This window comes from Lutra lutra, chromosome 13 (assembly GCF_902655055.1).
Source record: "Lutra lutra chromosome 13, mLutLut1.2, whole genome shotgun sequence".
Taxonomy (NCBI): Eukaryota; Metazoa; Chordata; class Mammalia; order Carnivora; family Mustelidae; genus Lutra; species Lutra lutra.
The window spans coordinates 68,249,019-68,273,028 of NC_062290.1; the positions used below are offsets into that span (position 1 = coordinate 68,249,019).

Consider the following 24,010-nt stretch of genomic DNA (forward strand, 5'->3'; position numbering starts at 1 on the left):
TTTAAAAAAATTACACGTGCAACCCATTTAACAGTAGCTTAAACTAGAAGAGGATTTCTCATGTAAAAGAACTCCAGAGATGGGCAGTCCAAGACTCTCAGCATGGTATTCCATGGTGTCAGAACCTAGGCTGCTTCTCTCCTGTTGTCCAATCTCCAGCATGTGGCCTCTACCTCATAACCCAAGAATTCAAGCCTTTACACCCATATTCCAACATGCAGAAATAAGGAAGAAACGAAAAAGAGAACTGCCCCTCCTACACTGCTTTAAGATCACTTAGAGTACATTATAAATGCACCAACACATTACACTGGCCAGAACTTAGTCACACAGCTGCATCTAGCTACAAGCATTCTATTACTAATTTTTTTAAAAAGAGGGCAGCAGGGAGAATGGATAATGGGAAATAGCTAATAGTCTCTGCTATCCCCTTCCAGTGGAACTTTCCACTGTTCATATCCTACATTGTTTTCTCTCAGAGTATTTATTAATCCCTGATATATTTTTCTCTTTACTGTTAATATTTCCCTCAACCTGTAAATTCCAAGAACAAGGATTATGCCTTTTGCTCCACGATTTTAAATGCACAGCATTATGCGCGCACGCACCATACGCCCTCCTCAAACGGCAAGCACTCGCAGTCTGCAAACGAACTCTTAAGAACTGTTGCTCAGCTGCGCGTGGACATGAGGTGATGAGCTCAGAAATGTCCCCTCTGACGTTGGGGTAAGAGTGTCAGAGGGAACAAGGCCAGGACCACGATACTGGCAGCCCGAACGCGCCGGGCACTGGGCCACCGAGCAAGCCAGCCTTCCGGGCGGTGCCCGCGCCTCCGGCACCAGAGGCGGAGCTGAAGCCGCCGAGTCCCGCCTCCGCCTGCGTCCGCCAGTAGTCTAGTCGCTGCTCTTTTCCAGGAGGTTAAGTCCTAACAGGAGGAATCTAAGAAAGAGTACCAGATGGCTGTCCTTCCCAGCGCCCGAAGCCCCGCCATGCTTGTCCTCCGAAGCGGCCTGACTAGGGCTCTGGCTGCGCGGACGCTCGCGCCTCAGGTACCCGCCGCCCAGACGAGCACCAACAGTGCCCTGGTTGGGGCGGGGGTGGGGGGAAGGAGGGATGTCTGCCAGGAGCCAGTCCTGCCGCGCATGCGCTACTGGGTTCGCGCCCAGACGTGCGAGTGCCGCGCATGCGCCCAGTCTGTTCGCGTGCGCAGATAGTTCTAATTCCAGAGAGGGTCCCCTATCCCGGAGCTGGGGCGTTCTAGGATATGCGGGTGGAAGGGTGTCGCCAGTCGGGGAGAGTACGCTGGCCAGTGTCGCCTTCCGGCCAGCTCTCAAGGACCTGTGAACAGGACATCTGTGGCCTAGGTGCCAGGCGGCCCTGAGGACACTGCTGAAGCTCCGGTGCTCCGTATTTGCTTCCCAGCCGCTCAGCTTTCGGCACGTTGGGGCCCTGCCCGGTGCCTGCTGGTCTATCCTTTCCTATTGATTTTGTTGTTTGACAAGCCACCGCCGCCTCTAGACCTAAGTTAGAGGAGAAATAGGTCAGCCAGCTCCTGGCAAAAAAAAAAAAAGAAAACGGCCTCCCTGTGTTTAAACGAAACGTGCATAACTTGCGAGCATTTTGCAGAGAACCTTGAAGAGATGGGCCAGGGTGCCGGTGGTGGAACATCCTGCCCACTGCCTCTTGAGGGGGGTGTCCAAGCCAGGAACCGAGTAGCAAACATGACTATGACAACCTCATTTAACCTCCGATGAAAAACGTACATAATAGATTTTTGTGTTTCAGCCTTATCTGTCGGGGCTTGGCCTATTCTGTGCATCTACAGGTTTTTTCCCCTCTGATATTTAGGCCTGTACTTTTCTCGAAGGGGACAAGCGGAAGGGGATGAACCTACTCTAGAGACAGATTTTCTGCTGAAGACTGAGGAACCAACGATGACCTGTTCACCCAAGATTAGCAATCCAGTCTTTAATGTTTCCTGATTCTCACTCTACAGGGGCAGGGCCAAGAGTTATTCCCGACAACTTTATTCTGAACTTTGATTATTACATGCCAGCCAGTGGGTCTCATAAATGAATTGGAAGTCAGTGCTATGGAAAATCAGCCCTTATTTGGAGATAAGGGAGCCTAGAACACTAATGAATCCTACCCCAGAATCCTTGTAGTTTCTGCCCTTAACAAAAGTCACCTCCCCTTAAGCACACTCACTTATCTCACTCACTGTTGTTTTTCCATTCCGTGGGCTTTTCCCTCTTACTGTTTCTTCTTTGGAAAATAAAAATACATGCCTTTGACCACATATTTGTTTCCAAATACAAATACCCTGAAAAAATGACTTAAAAGCAATTGTTATAAATACCACACTGTTCCGTTATATTTTATTTATAATACTTTTTGAACTATAATACTGGGCAGTTATTTATTTGGATAACATTCTCATATTAAAAAGTAGTTAAAATGACACAAAAAGCATGTCCAGCAAAAACAGAAGTATCTGCAGTAGTTTTTTGAGGGAATACTTGCTTTCCAAGTAAGCTTAGACACTTGGGCAGTAGGAACCTAACTCAGGAGACATGAATGGAATAAACTCAATTATATAATTATAATTACAAAATTATTCATAAATACATAGACAACTGTGTGTTTTAACCTAAATTATGTCAGATAAAGAAGCCTACTGCTTTCATTTGATGTACCAGGTAGTCACATAAGCCCAAAATTTGTCCATAGCTTTGTACCAAAGCTTTTGATTAATAAGCTTCATGAAACAAAACAAAACAAAACTTTGTGAAACTGGTTCATGATAACCAAACCTACAGTAAAGAATTTACAAATGAAAATGCCATAGGACTGTGTGGGTGTGAGTATATACACATGCACATGTATTTATACACAGGATAATCTCTAGTGAGGCATTTCCTTTTCTTTTTTTTTTTATTTTATTTATTTATTTGACAGAGATCGCAAGTAGGCAGAGAGGCAGACAGAGAGAGGAGGAAGCAGGCTCCCTGCTGAGCAGAGAGCCCGATGATGCGGGGCTCAATCCCAGGACCCTGGGATCACAACTGGAGCTGAAGGCAGAGGCTTTAACCCACTGAGCCACCCAGGTGCCCCTCTAGTGAGGCATTTCCTATCTAAAGTTAAGTTTATTCAGATATGGAGGCTTAGATTAGAAGAAAACTTTATATGGGTAGCCTACAACTAATACAACAAGAACTAAGGTTCTTCAGGGATATTTTCATCAATCTGATAAAATTGGATGGGTTAAATGCCCTTCTTCACATTGCATCTGTAATTAAACCTAATAATGATTCAGACAATTCTAATTCATTGATTTTTTCCTTTACAGCATTCATACAGTCGACCAGTATGTTAAAATGCAGTTGAATAGATAGTAACAGTCCATTCCTATCTTTTACCAGTGATCTGCTTCGTTGGATTTGGGAAATACTTTGACCTGAATAGCAATTTTTATTTTTAAGAAAAACCTAAAAGGGAGTTTTTTGATAGTAAACACATTTCCATTTTACTTGCCAAAACACCTGCATATTTTATAAAGTTCACTTAAATGTGTAATTGTGACATGTATAGTATTGACTAAAAATGGAATATTGGCTAAATATTGGCTAAATAAATAATCTGCAAGATTATTAGAATCCTAGTTGTAGTTCTTGAGTAAAGGACTTTTATTAAGACCTCTGTGCCTTCTCATGATTAAATTTCATGAAAAAGTGGCTGACAGTGGATCACCACTAAGAAACAGTAACTATATGTTCAGCATACTTAAGGTTAGTTATTTTTATTGACATTTCTCTAAACAAATGTCTAAGGAGAGATCACAAAAGAAGTACAAACGTGGATTATGAGTCTAATGCATACCCTTTGTTTCTAGATTCAGATATGGTTGTAATAATATTATAAACTCTACCTTTCCAAAATATTTAAATTTGCTGTATCTGTCTTCAGGTGTGCTCATCTTTTGCTACGGGCCCAAGACAATACGATGGAACATTCTATGAATTTCGTACTTATTGCCTTAAGCCCTCAAAGATGAATGAGTTTCTGGAAAATATTAAGAAAAACATACATCTTCGGACAGCTCACTCTGAATTGGTTGGCTTCTGGAGTGTAGAATTTGGAGGCCAAGTGAATAAAGTGTTTCATATTTGGAAGTATGGTATGATTTTTTCCAGTTGTGGGGTTCAGTATCGATTTTTCATTCTGTTAAATGTTACTTAACGCTTAGCTCTTGAATCTAAATTAGTATAAATGCCCACGGGTTAAAATAAACTTTTAAAAAGGGGAACAACAGCAAAAAATGAATTCTGACTCCTCCTCCCGGTGGTACCCCTTTAACAATCCTTTGCCCAAATTCTTATGTTACCATAAGTGGGAAAGTGTAGCATCTCATATTTCAAATCATAAATTTCTGAGATAGACTTTAATTCTCAGCAAAAATTATACAGTGGTTTGTCATAAAGATGATTTATGAAAAAAAATTAAAGCAGTGATTGTAAGAGCTCAAGTAAATTAAGATCATAAAGGAAGATAGAGTTATTTTTTCTTATTGTTGAAGCTATGGCTGGATATCTGGATTTTGGTAGAAACAATTCAGATATGTAGGGGCTTTGGAGTAGTAGAGATTGATGGGGATGATAATTAACTTCTAGGCCTCACCCACCACTGAGATTTAATAAGTTGTTATATTGAGAAAACCATATCGGTGTCATTTGTGCATTCCAGGGTTTCAGGAAATTCTCTGTCATTGTGCTGTTACAGGGAAGTAAAGCCAATCAGAGTTCTCCCCATATTGAAGTTGATTTACCCCTGGTTTAATAGTCAAAAGAAGAACAGGTTGCTCAAACCCCCACGATGTTTATTACTCGAGTGTCTAATTTTTGTGAAGTCCACGTCAGAACTTAATGAAATCCAGAGAATTTCAATACTTTGATTTAGTGTTTGATCATCAGTGTCCAAAACTTAATAGTCATTAAATACTTTACTATGAAAAGTGTCATTCCATAGTTATCATGGCCCTAGTTTAGGGGTTTCCCGTATTGTTATAGAATAAACCCATTGAAACACAATTTATGCTTTAATGTGCCACCGGTGAACTCAGGTCCTGTTAAAAAAAAAAAAAAAATCATTAGAAAAATCCTGATATAACTCACTTAAGCTCTAAGATCCCCAATATAAACCATAGAAAACGCCTTTACCATTAATTTTAATGAGACCCTAGTGCAGTACTAGGCCTAAATGTTTAGTAAATGTGTAAATAACAAACATAAGAGAAATAAATACTGGGTAAAAAGAATGGTGATGGTAAGAAAGAGAATCAGCACTCTTTCTTTGGAAGCTGTTCAAAGAGGAGGCTTAAAAAGCACATCTTCCTTTCATTTGTGTTAAATTTAATTCAGAGTATACATTGACCTGACCACTCACCATCACCACCAAGGAAAAAATAGTCTTTCTCTAAATGGGCACTATCATTTAAATGCCTCAAATAATAAGAATAATTAATATATGTTGAGTGCTGTCTAGGTGCCAAATACTGCTCAGAGCCCCTCTCATGTACTAATTTATTTATTCTTCACAACAACCCTGGAGGGAGATACTATGTCATTATCCCCCTTTCACAGAGTAAGAAACAGGAACAGAAAGATTCAGTAACTTAACCTAAGTCACACAAATACCTACAGTGGTAGAACCGATAAACCCCACTACACAACATTATCATTAGTTGTTTAAATTTCTACTCCCCTTTTAGACCATGAGAAACTTGAGGACAGATGTCACATCTATTTATGTTGATAGCTCCAGGGATAGAACGGTGTCCTTAAGTGGCCCGCATGAACATTTGCTGAATTGAATGAAATCCAAAAGAGATAGAGGTGATTTTAATTAAGTTTTTATTTTTCTTACTCCTTTTCATCCCCTAGATAATTTTGCCCATCGAACTGAAGTTCGGAAAGCTGTGGCCAAGGATAAGGAATGGCAACAATCTCTCACTCCAAATCTGGGTCTTATAGATAAACAAGAGATGGAGATTACTTACCTGGTGCCCTGGTGCAAATTAGAAAAGCCTGCAAAAGAAGGTAAACCCTTCCCTCTTCATTACTTTGAATTCTGATGGAGAAAAAATATTTCAAGCTATAAAAACTTAACTTCCAGGAGTACCTGGGTGGCTTAGTTGGTTGAGCGTCTGACTCTTGATCTCAGCTCAGGTCTTGATCCCAGGGTTGTGAGTTTGGGCCCCATGTTGGGCTCCACACTGGGCATGGAGTCTACCTAAAAAAGTAAACTTCCCGGGGCGCCTGGGTGGCTCAGTGGGTTAAGCCGCTGCCTTCGGCTCAGGTCATGATCCCAGGTCCTGGGTTCGAGCCCCACATCGGGCTTTCTGCTCAGCAGGGAGCCTGCTTCCTCCTCTCTCTCTCTGCCTGCCTCTCTGCCTACTTGTGATTTCTCTCTGTCAAATAAATAAATAAAATCTTTAAAAAAAAAAAAAGTAAACTTCCCTTGGGAAAAGTAATGCTGTGTTTTATACAGGAATATATTATGATTATAGAGATGAATAAATTTTAGATCTTTGCTTATTAAAACAATGAGCACTGAATGATGAAGTTTTTTTTCCAGTTTGGAAAAGCTCTTAAAATTGAGGTATAAATATAAAAAGTTGACGCGGGGAGTAAAGGTTGAAAATTTGGGGGTTAGGTGAAAGATGACGTATGAAATTTTGTTATAGTTTGGTATTTTTTTAAACACAAATTACAGCTAATCTTGAATTATTAAGGGATATCTTTGCCTGTAAGACTGTGTTAGGGGAATGAATTAAACTATTAAGCTGTATTACTGTAATTTAACATTTTTGTTTTCCTTTTATTTCTCATTTTGAAAATAATTACTAAAGATTTGTCTTCTTGCTGATTTTATTTTCTTGCTCATTTAAGGAAGCATTTACCTTAAAATTGTTTTAAACAAAAGTCATATTTTTAGAAGTATTAATTAACTTAAATGTTATTTTATTTCCCCCATTTTTCCTAACTTTGTAGTGTATATTAGAGTATAAGAGATTCAAAAGTCTTATTTGAATCCTTACCCACCTAGACCTCTCCACAGGCTTCCAGCACTAAAAACTAAGTGGCTTCTTAGACAATGTCAAATCCTGGTTCTCTTCTATGTTGTTCATAACCCTTTAATAACTTTGTGCTTTTTTCCTTTTTCTTCTCAAAGCTACTTGTCCCCTAGTTCCTCTTCCTCTACCTTCCCCATACTTGTGATCAGAAGGCAAAATGCTTTTCAAGTATTTACCTGGATATTTAGGAACAATAAAATCATTTCCTCCAGTTGTTTCAGTTTTTATTACCCCCGCTCATAAACTCAGACATCACTGGATCCATCGTTTGTTCCTATTAGAAATGTAATCCTGGGGCGCCTGGGTGGCTCAGTGGGTTAAGCCGCTGCCTTCGGCTCAGGTCATGATCTCAGGGTCCTGGGATCGAGTCCCGCATCGGGCTCTCTGCTCAGCAGGGAGCCTGCTTCCCTCTCTCTCTCTCTCTCTCTCTGCCTGCCTCTCTGTCTACTCGTGATCTCTCTCTGTCAAATAAATAAATAAAATCTTTAAAAAAAAAAAAGAAATGTAATCTTGTAGGGGGAAATTATATAAACAAGAAGTATTTCCCCTCAAAATTGGAAAGAAGAGGAAATACAGGAGATTAGAAAATGCTTTTCTTATTCATTTCTTATCCAAAAGTGCAGATTCAGGGAGCTCAGAAATCCTAGCCCTTCTATAAATGTTCAATATTTGTTTTATTAACAGAGTTTATAGATTAAAAATATTTCAGGGGCACCTGGGTGGCTCAGATGGTTAAGCATCTGCCTTCGGCTAAGGTCATGATCTCCAGGTCTGGGGATCAAGACCCACAGCAGGCTCCCTGCTCACTGGGGAGTCTGCTTTTCCTTTTCCCTCTGCCTCTCCACCTGCTGGTGCTCTCCCTCTGTCTCTCTCTCACATGAATAAATAAGATCTTTAAAAAAAAAATCTCAGATAATAGCTTAATAGATCTTCCCTTTTTTGTTATTCTGTATAAGCTTAACAACTGATCCTTAAACTTGGACAAGGACTTTCAAAACATAAAAGCAAGGAAAACTAATGACATAATCCATAAATATATCTACATACCATGTACACATGTATGATCTTCCAAATCGGTGTATGTAGATTAGACTTCCAGTGGAATTGGACTAACCTGATTAGAAATTTCTTGAACATCTTTTGTAAAATTATTTTTCTCCCTACTCTAGGAGTCTATGAACTGGTTAGTTTTCAGATGAAGCCCGGCGGGCCAGCTCTATGGGGTGACGCATTTAAAAGGGCAATTAATGCCCATGTGGATCTAGGCTACTCAAAACTAATTGGCGTTTTCCACACAGAATATGGAGAACTCAACAGAGGTATAGTTGTCTATTTCTTCTATGAAACTACAAAGTATGTTGGTGATCTATTAAGTTTCTTGGGTCAATTTTTCTCTTTTTTCCATTATGGTATATGTTTACATTTTTATTGCCAAATTTTTAGGGTTTTTAATAATTTGAAGGGTTGAAAAAAAACCTGATTTATATCTTATTTGTTTGGGATGTTAACACCTCATAAAGCCTTTTTCAAATGAAATATCATGCCTTCCATGACCCATCAAAGTGATTAAAAAAACTGCAAAGAGCCTCAAGAAAATATCTGTTCTTTCATCCTTTTTTTCCTCTAAGTATATTTTTATTGACTTTTTAAAATAATATTACTTGGGGTAAAGAGATCATCTTGAATGAAAAAGTAGTACATATTTTTGTACATACTAAATAGATGGACATGCCTTAAGGGGAGAAAATATTTCCCCCTCCTTAGAGATAATACTGTTAACATTGTGGTCTTTATATGTCATCTACATATATGTGTGTATGTATTTTTATAAATACATATAAATATGTGTGTATACATATATATATGTATATATATGACATAGAAGTAAGAAAACCAAAATGTTAGTTGATATATTCACATGCTAGAAATAATGCATGTCCATGTCCATGATTTATAATGACCTCTTAACACTTCAGTGTGGCTATACACAGCTTACGGGTAAATATACATACCTGAATTTATTTATTTACTTTTAAAGTTTATTTATTTATGTAATCTCTGCGCCCAATGTGGGGCTCAAACTCACAACCGTGAGTTCAAGAGTCACTTGCTCCACTGACTGAGCTAGGCAGGTGCCCCATGAATTTATTTTTAAGACATATATCTGGGGCATTTAACTTTTAAAGTAGAAAGTTACTGCAGTCAGAATTTCAGAGAGTTTTTTATGGCAAATCCTTAAAAATGTATGTAAAGTTCATCTGGAAGGATAAATGACTAAGAATAGCTAATAAAATATTTGAAAGACTCATCGTATTGATTTGCCTCCTTAACTTCCTATTTAATGTCTAATGGACATCTCAGACCTAACACACTCAAAGCTGAGCTTCTGATCTTAACCCAGAAATGTAACTTCTAGTAGTATATCCTAAGAAAATAATCAGAATATACAGAAAAAGTTATTTTTAAGTTGGAAACTATATCAAGAGGAGAAAAACTATAAAATCATTAGATGTCTATCTCACACCATATACAAAACTGGAATCCAAATGGATTATATAGATTTAAGTGTAGACAAAACGTAGTTACAGAATTACTAAAATAAAATATAAATGTATAAAATAACATATAAAATGTGTTGGGTTTTTAAAAAGATTTTATTTATTTATTTGACAGAGAGAATTCACAAGTAGGCAGAGAGGCAGGCAGAGAGAAAGAGGAAGGGAAGCAGGCTTCCCGCCGAGCAGAGAGCCGATGCGGGGCTCAATCCCAGGACACCGGGACCATGACCCGAGCCGAAGGCAGAGGCTTTAACCCACCGAGCCATCCAGGGACCCCTAAAATGTGTTTAATAATATGGATGAGAACTGTATTTCTAAGCCAAAAAACAAATGAAGGAACAATAAAGGAAAAAAATCAATTGATGATTTTATTTTTAAAAAATTTTTTTAAAGATTTTATTTATTTATTTGATAGACAGAAATCACAAGTAGGCAGACAGACAGGCAGAGAGAGAGAGAGAGAGAGAGAGGAGGAAGCAGGCTCCCTGCAGAGCAGAGAGCCCAACGCGGGGCTCGATCCCAGGATCCCGGGATCATGATCCAAGCCGAAGGCAGAGGCTCCAACCCACTGAGCCACCCAGGTGCCCCTGACTCTATTTTAAAAAGCGCACTCTTTCTGCATGCCCCAAAACACCATAAATGAAATTCAAAAGCAAAAAGAAAAATGAAGACTTATGCAAAGTTAGATATGCACATGACTACTAAATGTATATATTATAGAAGATACAGATTAAGATAATAATGAGATATCATTTTTACCTAATAAAGACATATTTATATATAGTATTTGATAGGTTGGAAAAATAAGTACTTAGATACTGTATAGAGTCATACTGTGTTAATCTTTAACCTCCCCAAGATTTGGCAATATAAATAAAAAGCTTTAATTTTTAAATTATTTTTGCCAATATTCTAGGAAATATGCATAGGTGTGTAGTGTGTTAGGTTATATAGGAAAGAAGTTTGAAAGGATGTAAATGATATTCATGATAAGGTTAATTTTATTAAGTCTATTTTTTATAATGGACATCTATAACTTTTATAAGAAAAAACTACTGAAAACGTGTGCACACTTTTTAATCTTAAATTACCTCTCAGCATAGGAGATAATAATAGGCTGAGTATAAATCAGGACATAATTTCTGGAGGACAGTATATAATATGTATGCTGTACATGTAGAAATATATACAAAATATTCTTTGGTTCTCTCAGTTCAAATTTTAGAGTTCATATTGAGGAAATAATCAGAACCAAACTGCCTGGCTTTAAATCCCAGCTCCACCACTTCCCTGCCCTCTTTGTGATGTCACATGAGTTTCTTCACCTTATGTGCCTTAAATTGCTAATCAGTAAAATATGGATAATAATACCCTAAGATTATTGTGAAAATTAAATGAGTTAATACATGCAAAACTCTTAGAACCAAGCCTGGCACAAAGTAAGCACCCCAAAAATGTCAGTAGTAGTTGTCTTTGACATTATTATTATTACAGCTACACATATAGCTCCTGCTCTAAGGAAGTTTATGTCAGTATTGTTTACAATAAGGAAATGTTGGAAACAATGTGGTATGACCCCATGTTTATATGTATGTAATATACTTGTAACACACAAACACACATCATATAGGTCCTATACCTTATATAGTGTACACACTTTATGTATATAAACATGTAAACATATAAAAATACATATGTACATAAATATAGAAAGAGATGCACCAAAATAGGAAAGTGGTTATTTTAGGATGGTAGAATAGAAATGATTCCTGCTTTCTGTTTATCTGCATTTTCCAAAATCTACACGACTAACGTATATTATGTTTAATTATTTAAAAAATCCAGTATTTTATAGGATCCTGAAATATTTTGAATAATATAAATAATCAACAATAAAGGGTTGGGATTTAAAAAGTTGTCACATAGTGACATAAAAAGGAATTCACATAGTCATTAAAAATTAAAGTTACTGCCATGGAAAACAATAAGCAGTGTTGATTTTTAAAAATACTAAGCATAATATACAGTACGACCCTAATCTGATTTTACTCATGTTTTTAAAAGAAATACACTAAATATCAGTAGAGGTTTTCTCTGGGTTGTTAAAATCATGTTACTTTTAATTTTCTTCTTTGTATTTTCCAAATTTTCAGTAATAAACATTTTTTATAATCTTTTTTTTAAATAAAGTAAAACATGGTAGGAAGTCATAAAACTTGGGTCTAGCCTTGATTGTGTCTTTCGCGATGTTACTTACTTTTTTTTCCAGCTTTTCTTTTCTTCATCTGTAAAACTAGTTTTATTAATTAATTTATAAATTTGTCTCACAAATCTCTGACCCCCTCTGAAATCTTATTACTAACATACTTAATTTTACCTTTTTGATATTCACTATTTTGATTTAAAAAACAAGACTTAATGTTTCTGATTAGTTTTTCTGTATTTCTTGTAGTAACGCCATAGTCTTTAGAAGCCCTTTTTGGTTTATTTCTGCAGTTCACGTTCTTTGGTGGAACGAGAGTGCAGACAGTCGTGCAGCTGGGCGACATCAGTCTCATGAGGATCCCAGGGTTGTGGCAGCTGGTAAGCTATTTCACAAGGCATGAAGTATACGTACAACAAATTTGATTCGGTCAATAACTTTATATGCCTTCTTATGAAATGTGTTTTTCCAGTTCGGGAGAGTGTCAATTACCTCGTGTCTCAGCAGAATATGCTTCTGATTCCTACATCATTTTCACCTTTGAAATAGTTTTCCATTGAAATACGAAGCGTCGCATTAACTGCTGTAAGATGTGTCTGCTAATGGTGCTTAAATTCTCCTAAGAGATTCTCACTTGTATTTGAAGAAGGTGGTAAGTTAATCTTTTATGTCTCTGCACTTCTAAAGCCAGCTCTGTGCTTCCTTCCTGTTCCTCTCCACCCCAGGAAGTAGTTCTGTTCATTTTCCCCTTGGCATTTCAGTGTCTGTTACACCTTAGAAACAGTTGCTACTACTTGATGATCTTGATTTTTCACTGGTTTCAGAATATCTCTTATATTCTGTTTTGACAACCCTTTGCTTTTATAGTTTATATTCAAATGATTTTACATTTTGTACCTGATATTTTAAAATTTATATATAATGTCTATTCATGTCAATTTTTTCTGAGTTTTTTTCTTTTTTTTTTTGCTCAGTAGGTTTATTTTGTGATCAAATGGGAGTCTTTAGAATCTAAGATCAACGAGCCCCACATTGGGCTCTCTGCTTGGCGGGGAGCCTGCTTCCTCCTCTCTCTCTCTGCCTGCCTCTCTGCCTACTTGTGATCTCTCTCTCTTTGTCGAATAAATAAATAGATGTCTTTAAAAAAAAAAATCTAAGATCAAATATATTTCTTTACCTTGGCAAAGTACAGTATCACCTGTGTCATCTGTATTAATTATGGTTTTCACATTAATTATGAGTCACTCTAACTTGGAAAATACTGTAATTAGGTCTCTGTTAAAGACTTTGGAAGACTTGTTTTATATACTGAAATGTGTTCATTTAACAGTTAATTTTTTGTTCATTTTGGATTACTAACAAAGATACTTGGGACACCTATTTGTTTCAAAAATATCTATGGTTATGAGAATGGTTGCCTGAATAAAAGCCTACATACCCATTCTGCAGATTTTTTTTGTGTTTCATATTTATACTGTCTTCTCTAGAACTTATACTGTGTTGCTATAGGGTAGTGTCACAGTAACAATTTCACAACTTTACTGTAGATGTTAAGTTACATCAAGAAGATAACATAATAATAATCCCAGAAAGTTTTCAAGACCACCACAGATCCTAGGGTTTTTCTTGAAACACCTTTAATATCCATTTTAGTTGAGTGCACCTGCCTTCTAAAACTAGGTTTAGTAATTACAAGCTCTCTCTCTCGAGTCTTTATTTAGAGCTATCTTATTTTGTGTTTCTAAAAGTATAAAATAGTAAATCATGAATTAGCTGTCTTAAGGGAAACTTGGAAAATAAAGGACAGCAGAAGACTGTGGAGAGAAGAAATGTTTAAAGGGTTAAAGATAACAAAAAAATTGAAAAGTGAGATGGTGTTCAGGTGCAACCTGCACTATTGACAGACAAGAATCCAGATAAAAGCTTTGTGATCCAGCTAGGGGCATGTTTCCTGCTTCACAGTAAAGCAGAGCTCTCAGTAGACTGACGTATATTCCCCGTCTTTACCTCTTACTCTTCCCTCAACCTGATCCTTGTCACCTGAAAGGACTCTTCTCAAGGGCACCAGGGACCTCTGTCTTACCAAAGTCAGTCATTTTCTCTGCCTTTACCTTGCTTATCTTCTCAGCAGTGTTGGACACAACTGACCACGTTTGCCTTCCTGAAACACCTGATTCTGAGCTTCAGTATATGGTGTCATACTCAGGTAATCCTCCTCACCGGCCAGACCCTCTCTTTCCTTTGCTGGCGTCTCTTCAGATGTGGGTAGGATCTCAGGAATGTTCTCTTATCTTCGTTCTCTCTAGGTCAGCCCATTTAGTTGAAAGGCTTAAATACCATACATGTGGGGATGACTTACACATTTTTATCTTCCTTCCCATCATTGTTCCTGAGCACCAGACTGCTGTATGAATGGCCCTTTTAGCACAACCATCTACCTAGTTAGGGCCACAAACTAGAAGTCACCTTGATAGCTCTCTTGCCCTCAACCTCTACATGGTGCTTGTCGGCAATTCCTGTGGGCTTTGTCTTTAAAATAGATCCTGAACATTACTCTTCCTCCCTGTGTCTACTGCTATACCCTTGCTCAATCCACCAACATCTGTTAGCCTCCTTACTGTCCCTTCTCCCCACACAGCCAGCATTCTTTCTGAAACAGTGATTACATCAAACCATTACCTTGTTTAAAACTCTCCAGTGGTTCCTCATTGCCACTAACAGTAAAATACAGATACCTTAACATGGCCTGTGAGGCCCTATAGGTTCTGGTTTCTGCCCCTTCCACCACTTGAGACATTGGGATCCTCTCCCTCCTTCCCCAACTTGCCAAGCTTTTTCCCACTTGGAGCTTTTGCATCAGGTGTTCTTTCTTCCAGGAACATTCTCTCTGACCCCCTTCAAATGTTGGCTCCTGCTTATGTGATCAGATCTGAGCTCAAACGCCACTCTTCAGGCACCATTTCTGACTCCTCTCCATCACTAACTTATTACCATAGCTCATTTTCTTCTTAGCATTTACTGTGGTCTGAGTGTATTATATGCATTTGTCTACACATCCATTGTGAATGCAGGTAAGACTTCTCCACTGAAATTTAACTTCAGTAGAGCAGGAATTCAGTCTTGAACACTGCATCCCAGAGCCTAGAAAATATGGCGCACAACAGAGTTCAATAAATATTGGTGAAATTACTGTATGATGATGCCAGGCAGATTTTATGAGGGCAATTGTATCTGATACTCAACTTCACCAGAAAGAACCCTCTGCCACTCTAGTAGCCGCTGAACTTTAAACAAATTCTTTCTTTATCCACTGAGCCACAATTTACTCATACATCAAATGGTACTGCTTACCTCATAAAGCAGGTAGTTAATTGGGGATTAAATGAAGTGCCTGACAACACAGTAAAACACTTTAAAAAAAAGTAGCTTTTTTCCCTTCTAGTTTTTCGTACTTAATGCATGCATTAACATTTCAAAGGTTCAAGAGTTTTTTGAACCTACCAGGGTTTATATAGGCTCTTCTCTAGACAGAAGGTTTTCCTCCAGACTCATGGGTGACTTACACGGTTATCTAAATTACTTGCCTTTTCATCTTTCAGGAGCTTTCTTCTCTCGATTGTCATTTTTCACCAAGAAACACAGTTTTCTTTCATTTCATTGAAGTCGCTGTAATGTGAACTTTAAGAGAGAAAGACACAGCTGTGACACTGATTCCAAGTGGTCAAGAAGGCTCACTCACAAACGGAGATCCTTCCTCCGCATGCAGTGGCATGCACGCCTTAGCAAAGGACCACTCACTCAGTACCTGTCCTCTGGCCATTAGAGGAGGCCCCACATAGAGCCGTGACTCTGATGTGCTGCCTATGAGGGGGTGTTTGATGGAGGTTCTTCAGGTACCGAGATAGACAGCTTCCCTGAGACTTTGCTAGTGAGCTATAAAAATTACATCCACAAGTCTCATCACAGCCCCACATAGCCCTGGCTTTTGATTGCCCAGCACTTTTTACAGGAGGAAGGGAAGGCACCTCCGATATTCCTCTACTTCTTCCACTTTACCTGCTCACCCAGGCCACCACGCCCAGCACACCCTGCCAATACCCTTGCCACACTCTGTCCGTGTTTTCAGTTGAACAAACAAAAGACATCTGAAGGCGGCCTTTGTAGTTTCAATACCAAATAAAGCAGTGAAGTTTTTATCAAACAGGCTTAGCTATAGAGTATTTTCAGAGATCTCTATAGCTTCAAAGACAAGCCGAATACATTTTACCTAACAACCTCTTAAACTTGTTATTTACTATCTTAACTGATTATGAAAGTGTAAACACCCTTTGTCTCCAAGTAATCCCTTCAGTTCTCTTTTGTGAGAAACAGGACATTTAGCCTTTTCTAAAATTTCTACTCGAGTCAAAGAGCTTCCCCACTAGAAGTGGACTGAAATTTCTTACTTTTCTAACGGCGTTATGAGCTTTAACAGTAGGTGGTGCTGCGAATGCATGGAAATAAATTTGCATAGACCAGCAGAACTGTCACAGCTTTATTTCGTGACTCATTACAACATAGAAATATGCCTTTTTTTTAATACTTCATATAAAGTTATTGACATACAAAATTTTTTTTCTTTTTTTCCTTTTAATGAAAATGATTTAACTTAGAAATCTATTGTGAAACTTTTGTCTAGTTTTGCAATTCTCAGATATTCCAGTGCAAAAATAGATCCCATTAGAGACAGCATAAAGTGCTTGGAATGAAGAGCCAATGATAAAGAAAAAGCACAAAAACATAGCTTCATCCTAGGGTATAAGAAGAAAGAATACTTAATCCTTATGGAAATAGAAACATTCTATAAAAGGGATGCAACAACTTTGAAGAGAATTAGAGCTATATTACTATAGTACTTTATTATTACTAGTAAATAGTAACAAGGGTACAAATTAATATCTCAGTATCAAAGTGGTTCAATATTATATATGACACATGGCTCTTTGGAAAAAAATTTACCTGATATATACAACCACGAGAAGAAAACAGACAAATCCCTTTCGTCAATGATTACTATACAGTGACTGAAAGATGTGCAGCATTTCATCGCCACAATGCACACGCTTTCAGTACAGATATGGAAATACAGTAGTCTGAGGTTTGGCTGTTATTTAAGAATGAGCTGTGCTGGATGTTTATGTATAAAGGGCTTTGTGATTGTTTTCTTTTGTATTTTCATATTCACAGTTATTAATGGAGTTTCCAAGGTGTCCAAAAGAAGCAAAAGTGGCAACCTCTGAACACTTTCTTTTTTGAGAATTTTGGAAACTCGCATACTTACATTTCCACAGGGAATATATAGAAATTTTACTTGAGTAGAGAGTTGGTAGAAATTTGTACTAGAATTAGGTTTACACAGGAAAATGTAAAAGACGATTATTTGGATAGTCTAAAAGGTAACAGTGTGAAGTCAGTGTGTAGCTAGCTACAGATTGTTTCTAGCTTCAGAAGACATCCTTGTAAATCTATACTGAATTGTTTTTTGTTTTCCGAAACAGTTCACAGTGTCTTTTGATTTTTTAAAATATGGCCTTGAAGTTAGAGTAATTAAAGCCAGGAGCTGCTCACTGATTTAATAAGATAGAGAATTAGAATATGATTCTAGTAAAATGGGAAAACTAACAAAAGTTTGATTTTGAAAAATATTAAATAAGGAAAAACTAAATTACTCTATGAATTTTATATCATTAAAGATAGCACAAAATATGACCTCATCATGCCAATAGTTACTGGAAATGGGCCTTCATTACTTGTTTATCATTTTAGAAGATATTGGCATTAATTTCTAAGTCATTTTTTTCCAAACAAGTTATGTGGTAACATTCTATAAATTTTAAAAAATACAGATTTGAAATAGATCTGAAATCTTAATACCTTTAGAGTTAATATTTAAATTTTAGAAAAAGAAATTAATAATGATATTGAAAGATGGCTTGAATTTCACCCAGTAGTACTCCCCACATATTTTTGTTGTCTCAAAGCAGATCACATTAAGCATTAGTAAAGTAACACTTCTTAAAGTGTTTGTTGACTAAAAAAAATAAGACTGGGTCAGAAAAGTCAAATATATTTCACATGAGGGCATTTGCTGTTGTTATTTTTTTCATGAGAAACTTAGGACTGAAGAGATGAAAAATTTGAGATTGTCAGCATGGGGTACCTAAGATCTTCAAAGCCAATTATTTGACAGTACCAAAAATACCCATAAGCACAAGTTGTGTTATTCAACAAGTTTTGCAGTTCGTGATCTTTTTTGTGAAAGTATTCATTGTTTAGTCTTGTAACCCTTATGACAAACTTTTTTGGCTTTTGCACTGTTGCTATTAAAAACAAAAAAACTGCCCAGTATTCTTTCACTGGGATCCCACAACCACAACAACAAAACAACCTCTATTTGTAAACCTGTTAGCTGAATAACATGGCACAGGACATCTACTGAGACTTAATTTCTCCCCACCCAATCCACCCATAGTCAGTTCAGCTAAAACATACACTCAAAAAATACTTGATTAACAAACCGAGATTAAGAGTATTTTAAATGATCTTAAAAAAAAACTCAAATATAATGTTGTCATGTGATCTTAACCACCACATTGTTTTCTGGTCACCAGGCACTAGTCAGAGGACCCACATGCAGGCTTCCATGAGAAATAAAGCCAGTGAGGCAGTACGGCCTTACTCCTCTGCACCACGGGGTTCTACAGAGAGGCCATTCCAAGGATTCACATGTCACTGACAGACCATAAGATTCCAAACAACATCAAAAGTACAAAGAATTTTGTTAAAATACAACTCTGTCCTTTCATAGTCTAGATTAATTTAAAAAGCCAGAAATAATACTACACTCATGTCAGACAGGAAGATCTTGAGATGCAATGTACCGTGTTAGCAGACAACCAGGATAAATGGACACAGGCCTCCCTAGGTTTGAACAAGCTACGTCTTCAATCCCATGACTTGGCCTCAGCAGCCTGCAGCCTCAACGGTTTGCCAGCTCTTTACTGCTCACCAGGATCTTAGTATATTTAAAGAGTCCCAGAAAAATGGTCCTGGAGACCCCTGGCTCCAAGCACGGGACAACCTAAAAATGGAACCAAGTCTCACTTGTCTTGAGCCACCCACACTTGCACGTTATGGCCACACCAGAGCAGCTCATCAAAGAGGGAAACAAAGCAGGACTTTCCCCATCCAGGGCACCATTTTGTCATCTGATAATGATGCTGATGGACTCTAAAGCAGAACAGCTTTTGCAAAAGTGTAAATGACACACCACTGTCCTTCAGGCTTTCTGAGCAACTTGGCACTAGTAATTCTGGCACACTCATTGCCAGCAATGGATGTCTTGCTGGGGAACCAGTGTCCTGGCATGGCACGGCTTACTGAGTGAAGATGTATACGCCTTTTGACTTTGATAAATAATCACTGGCCATGATTACTTGATTAATTATTGTTGCAACCCCAGTGAGACTACAAAGGAAAAAAAAAAAGTGTGGTTTCAAACTCATCTGTCCGCTGAGTTCCATACTAGAGTTTCACATAGGTATAAGGTAATAAACTAAATTCAAGTCTTTTTCACTTGAGAGCCATACGAGACATAGGCTACAAAGGCACTGCCCCTGTAATGGAATTTTGTTTTCGTTGCATTGAATTGCATTGCATTGAATAGTATCAGTACAGTATCCAGTTTACTTCTTCCCACAAAAACGTCCAGCTCTTGCTTTTGGAACGCTTGACGTGGTGCAAAGGAAGGGCTCGTTCCTCCTTTCTTTTAGTCTCCCTGTATGAACAGTATTCTTCATACATAACTTTCTTTCACTTTCTCATCCTGGAGAAAAGATGTGAGAACCGCAACATCGACTACTGTCTGGTTTTTGTGTAATGACAAGTCCTTTAAGTGGTCATCATCACTTTGGTCCTTGGCGAAGTTCACAAACACCTGTCAAAAGAAAGGGTGGCCTTTATAAATAGCTCTCTCCTTGCTCCTCCTTTATTCTGGTTGCATTTTTCACCATGTGGAGCTTAAGTCACGTAGGAGAATACAAGATCGCATAAGTAGATTAAGTAGGACACTGTGTGTGAGGAAGAGGGGACACTGGAAAAACACATTAACCATTTGAAAACTGAGCTTCCCTATTGCCCCTCAAATCACCAATTACTCGATCATCTATTTTGATTCAGAGAGGCCTGATTAAAAGGGAAGAGAGACAAAAAACTAACATTTACCGAGTAGCTACTAAGTTCCAGAATCTGATTAGTACTTGATGTTATCTAATTTAAATGGGATAAGACACCTGGCAAAATGTCTGGCCCATGGTAGGTACTCAGAAAATGATAGTTACTGTGATTATTATTACAAACTATTCTCACAATAACCCTCGAAAGTAAATAGAATCATCTTCCTTTACACCTTCAGGGTGGTTTAGTAAAAAGCAAGAGTCATGGTAAATCAGATTCAAGCTCAGTCAGATCTGCTCTAGGACCCATAGTAGGAGTGGGGGACAGGGATCGGGAATCTCCACCCTGAAAAGGCCATCTGCTTCAGACATTCAAAGCTTACTTGGTCAAGTGTTGTCTGAGAAACAGAGTAGTCTTCTATGTGGAGTCTCTTTTTGCTCTGGGAGAGAATGCTGAATATCCTGGCCAGAGAAGAAAGTGAAGATGGAAGTTGGTACTGTAGCATGTTCCGGTGTTTCTCTTTGAGGACGCTTCCCGGAAAGGCAAGTCCAAAGAACTCCTGGACGGGCTTTAGGTCAGGGTTGGACCCTGCTATTCGTACCACTATTGTATAACCATCGCCAAACCTGAAAGCAGAAAAAAAAAAAAGAAAAACCGATAGAAGATCCTCAGGAAACTTCTCAAAATAGTATGTAACCCTACCCAACTGGTGCTATGAAAAAGGAAGCTCCCAAAAGTTTTACCCAGAAATAAGTATCTAAGAGAAGGAACTGGTTACCATTTACTGATTATCTAGTCTATGTGACGTGTCATGCCGAATGCCTCAGACACATGATTTCACTGATTCCTCACCTGGACATGTGAAGTCTGACAGATGTTACAGAGAAACTGAAGCCCACGGAGCTAGTCGCTTGCCCATGGTACAGAGCTCCTAAGTGGTAGGGCCAGGGTGTAGACTCGTTTGTGTTTGACCCCAAAGCCTATGCTGTGACCACACTGACGTATGTAAAATTCCCCATTTCATTTGTTTAGCAAAGCCAGAAAGCAGATATTCCTCCGACACAGACTCTCAGAAAAGTTAAGCAATCTGTCCAAGGGCCCACACCAGGAGAAGGTAAAGAGAATTCAAATGCAGCTCTGACTTCAAAGCCCTTATTCTTTCCGCTATACCATTTTGTTCAGTTTATTTCCCTTTATTTTTAGAGCCACCATTTATATGCTCACAAAAAGAATAAACACAAGTGTCCTCAGTAGGGGTTATCCCAAAGATACCATCTTTATTACCTATTTTTCAGATGTTGAACGCTGCCAAGACACCTGAACCTCCCATTGACCATAATTGCCATCCTAGTGCAAAGAGCTTCACATTCTTCCATACTGTGGGAAAACAGAGATTTTTATTTTAGAAAGATGCTGCTCTAACCGTCCGAACATCATGTGACATCTGGAATTTCAAAGAGATAGATTTCCAGCATCCTAGGGCATAATTGCCTCCTATTCAAAACATGAAGATGTAGGGATGATACTGTTTACTGCCGTGCTGTTTATACTTGTAAAAAAAAAAAAAAAAGTTGGAAACAGTCCAAATGTCTACAAAAAGAGGAACAGTTAAATAAACTAGGGTATTTCCTATTGGAATACTGTCTACATCTGAATGTACACAAAATACGAAGTGAAAAAGAACAGACTAAGTACAAAGCTTGCGTTTTTGCCTGTAAATATACACACATGTCTGGGGTGTGTGTGTGTGTGTGTGTGTGTGTGTGTGTGTGTGTACAGATTCGCATGAGAAAACTGCAAAGATACATAGCCCGATGATAGCAATGTTTATGTCCTCGTGATGCAATTTCAGGTGATTACCACATTTTCTCTTTGCCTTTCCACATTTTGTAATTTTTATACAATGATCACATTACTACTTGGAAAAACATAAATATACACAACACAGATACCAAGCCCAGTTTTCACTACTGACCTGTGAGATGTAAGCACTACTGATCTGCCTTCCTTAACAATACTTAGAGCACAATTCCACAAGAATCGCCGGGCTTTAGGGTCCATGCCTGTGGTAGGTTCATCCTGTAATTAGAATAAAATAAGCCCTATTACTTGCTGAAAACACAAAGACAGATTTCTTTTTAAATGCAGAAGCATCTTTAAAATAGCCTAAATTCCAACTTACCATTCTAGTTATTTCTTGATAGACCAAAAAATCAGACCTCGCATACAAGAATAAACTGCGTACTCGTTTGTAACCAGTTCACTCTTAACAATATGTAGGAAGTAGGAAACTCAAATTTTTTTTAAATTAAATTTCCCCAAATGAATAGAAAGGGAAAAGAAAAAGCTATTCAGTTTCAATCATCTTTTCGTGACTGACAAATATACACTAAAAATTCTTTTTGTCTGAAATCTCTATTGAAGTCCATAGAAGGTTTGGGTAAAATTACTTTTCTTTTTTTATTCTAGCTCATTATAGCTTAGCCTGTTATGTTATACTTGCTAGTCTTAGAGAAACAAATTGCAGATCCAAACGGTACAGATAACATTAAAGCCTTAACCCAAGACTTCTTCCTGTAATAACTTCAAAGCAGAAGAAAAAGGGCCAAGGGGCTCCTGTCCAGTTTAATCTTCTGTTTTCCATCTATCTATCTGTTAGGACTATAACCCAGCTGCCACCTTGGGGATCTTGAAGCTGTGTCCATAATTCTCCATCTTCAGGAGATGAACACACAGATGGTCTGAAAGAATGATCCAGAGAAAGTTCAAATCACATATCCAAGACAGCCACACGAGCCAGGGTTCCCCAACACCAGACAAACAAGGGCCCTAGAGCTTCTCTTCTCTGGAGCATCAGAGGGCATGGTAAAGCCACCCCAACATGTATCAAGGAGAAGAACAAAAGAACTTCCCTCTGGTTTTCTAAGGTGGCTCTGCTGCTCCCGGTCAGAGGAAGGATGGCTTGCCATTAGCCAAGCCAGTCCGGCAATATCCCTGGACATACAGGACTTCAGAAAAGTGATGTTTTCCATTCAGGCCCACACAAGAGTTCTCCACTCAGTCACACTCACCAGAAACACTACAGGGGGCCCGCCGATCAGAGCCATAGCTGTGGAGAGCTTGCGCTTGTTGCCTCCGCTATAGTTACCAGCATACTTTTCGCCATACTTGATGAGGCCCAGTTTCCGAATTGCCCATTCACCAACCTGGAGTAATAAAACACACCTTGACTTTTGTCTGGTTTGTTTATCATGTTTTCTTACACTTGCAGATGATTTTTTATAGAGCAGAACTAGGAAAATTCTTCTCACTGAGTAGATTCTATAATAGCAAGTGCCAAGGAGCCAAAAAGCAAAGGGAAAGAACTCGTGGGGGTGGACACAGCACTTCCTCTCTGCTCTGCAGCATGTGTCTGTCCACTCACCCCTGCCCTCCACTATGGATTCCCACCTCGCAAATTAGGTGCGAGGAGCCAGCATCTCATATTGCTGCACCCATGTGTCAAAAGAGCCTGAAGCCAACGGTCATTTGTGAAGGCCAAAACCATAAGGCATACGGTCAGCCTGCGAAGGGGGCAGGCTGGCTTCTGGTGCCCACGGTACCTTGCCAACTTCTTTCTCTGGGACTCCTCTCAAGAGGGCAAAGAACTCCACGTGCTCTCTTCCAGTCAGTAGCTCCGTGATGGCATCGAACTGAGGGCAATAGCCCATGTTCTGATGGACTTCATGGATGTCTGACAAGATACTGCAAACGAAAAACTGGTCAGGTTTTAAGCATTTAGAGAGAGACTGATTGGACAGTCTTGTCTCATGTTCCTAAAAAGTGTACTTGCACGTGACAAAAATAACCAGTGAGCACACTTGCTGTAGCTTGAAGGAACCGTCTTTCTGTCCCCAGAGGTCA

The 24,010-nt window shown here is 38.5% G+C and overlaps 2 protein-coding genes across 8 annotated transcripts in view; one reads left to right on the forward strand and one right to left on the reverse strand.

The window, feature by feature from the left end:
- Positions 1-845: 845 nt before the first annotated feature.
- Positions 846-13,341, forward strand: LOC125083985 (protein NipSnap homolog 3A-like). 4 transcript variants are annotated; one of them, XR_007122425.1, is made up of 7 exons: positions 852-1,049; positions 3,967-4,177; positions 5,940-6,095; positions 8,302-8,451; positions 12,187-12,273; positions 12,366-12,545; positions 12,868-13,341. XR_007122425.1 is itself a non-coding variant. In XM_047701044.1 (6 exons), exons 1-6 carry the CDS (start codon positions 957-959, stop codon positions 12,440-12,442), a joined length of 774 nt encoding a protein of 257 aa, XP_047557000.1. In that variant the 5' UTR covers positions 852-956; the 3' UTR covers positions 12,443-13,341. The 4 variants fall into 4 exon arrangements, 1 of the variants encoding a protein (XP_047557000.1); XR_007122426.1 differs by having other exon boundaries at positions 12,871-13,341; XR_007122427.1 differs by lacking the exon at positions 8,302-8,451 and having other exon boundaries at positions 846-1,049.
- A 3,073-nt stretch (positions 13,342-16,414) lies between these two features.
- ABCA1 (ATP binding cassette subfamily A member 1) overlaps positions 16,415-24,010 on the reverse strand; it is a 128,537-nt gene continuing 120,941 nt past the window's right edge. For all 4 annotated transcript variants that reach the window (XM_047701041.1, XM_047701039.1, XM_047701042.1 and 1 more), the window contains exons 45-50: positions 23,710-23,851; positions 23,179-23,313; positions 22,083-22,186; positions 21,392-21,484; positions 20,490-20,733; positions 16,415-19,868 (exon numbers count right to left, since the gene is read on the reverse strand). In XM_047701041.1, coding sequence (XP_047556997.1) covers positions 19,728-19,868; positions 20,490-20,733; positions 21,392-21,484; positions 22,083-22,186; positions 23,179-23,313; positions 23,710-23,851 — 859 coding nt within the window. In that variant the 3' untranslated portion in view covers positions 16,415-19,727. The remainder of the gene's footprint in view (positions 19,869-20,489; positions 20,734-21,391; positions 21,485-22,082; positions 22,187-23,178; positions 23,314-23,709; positions 23,852-24,010) is intronic.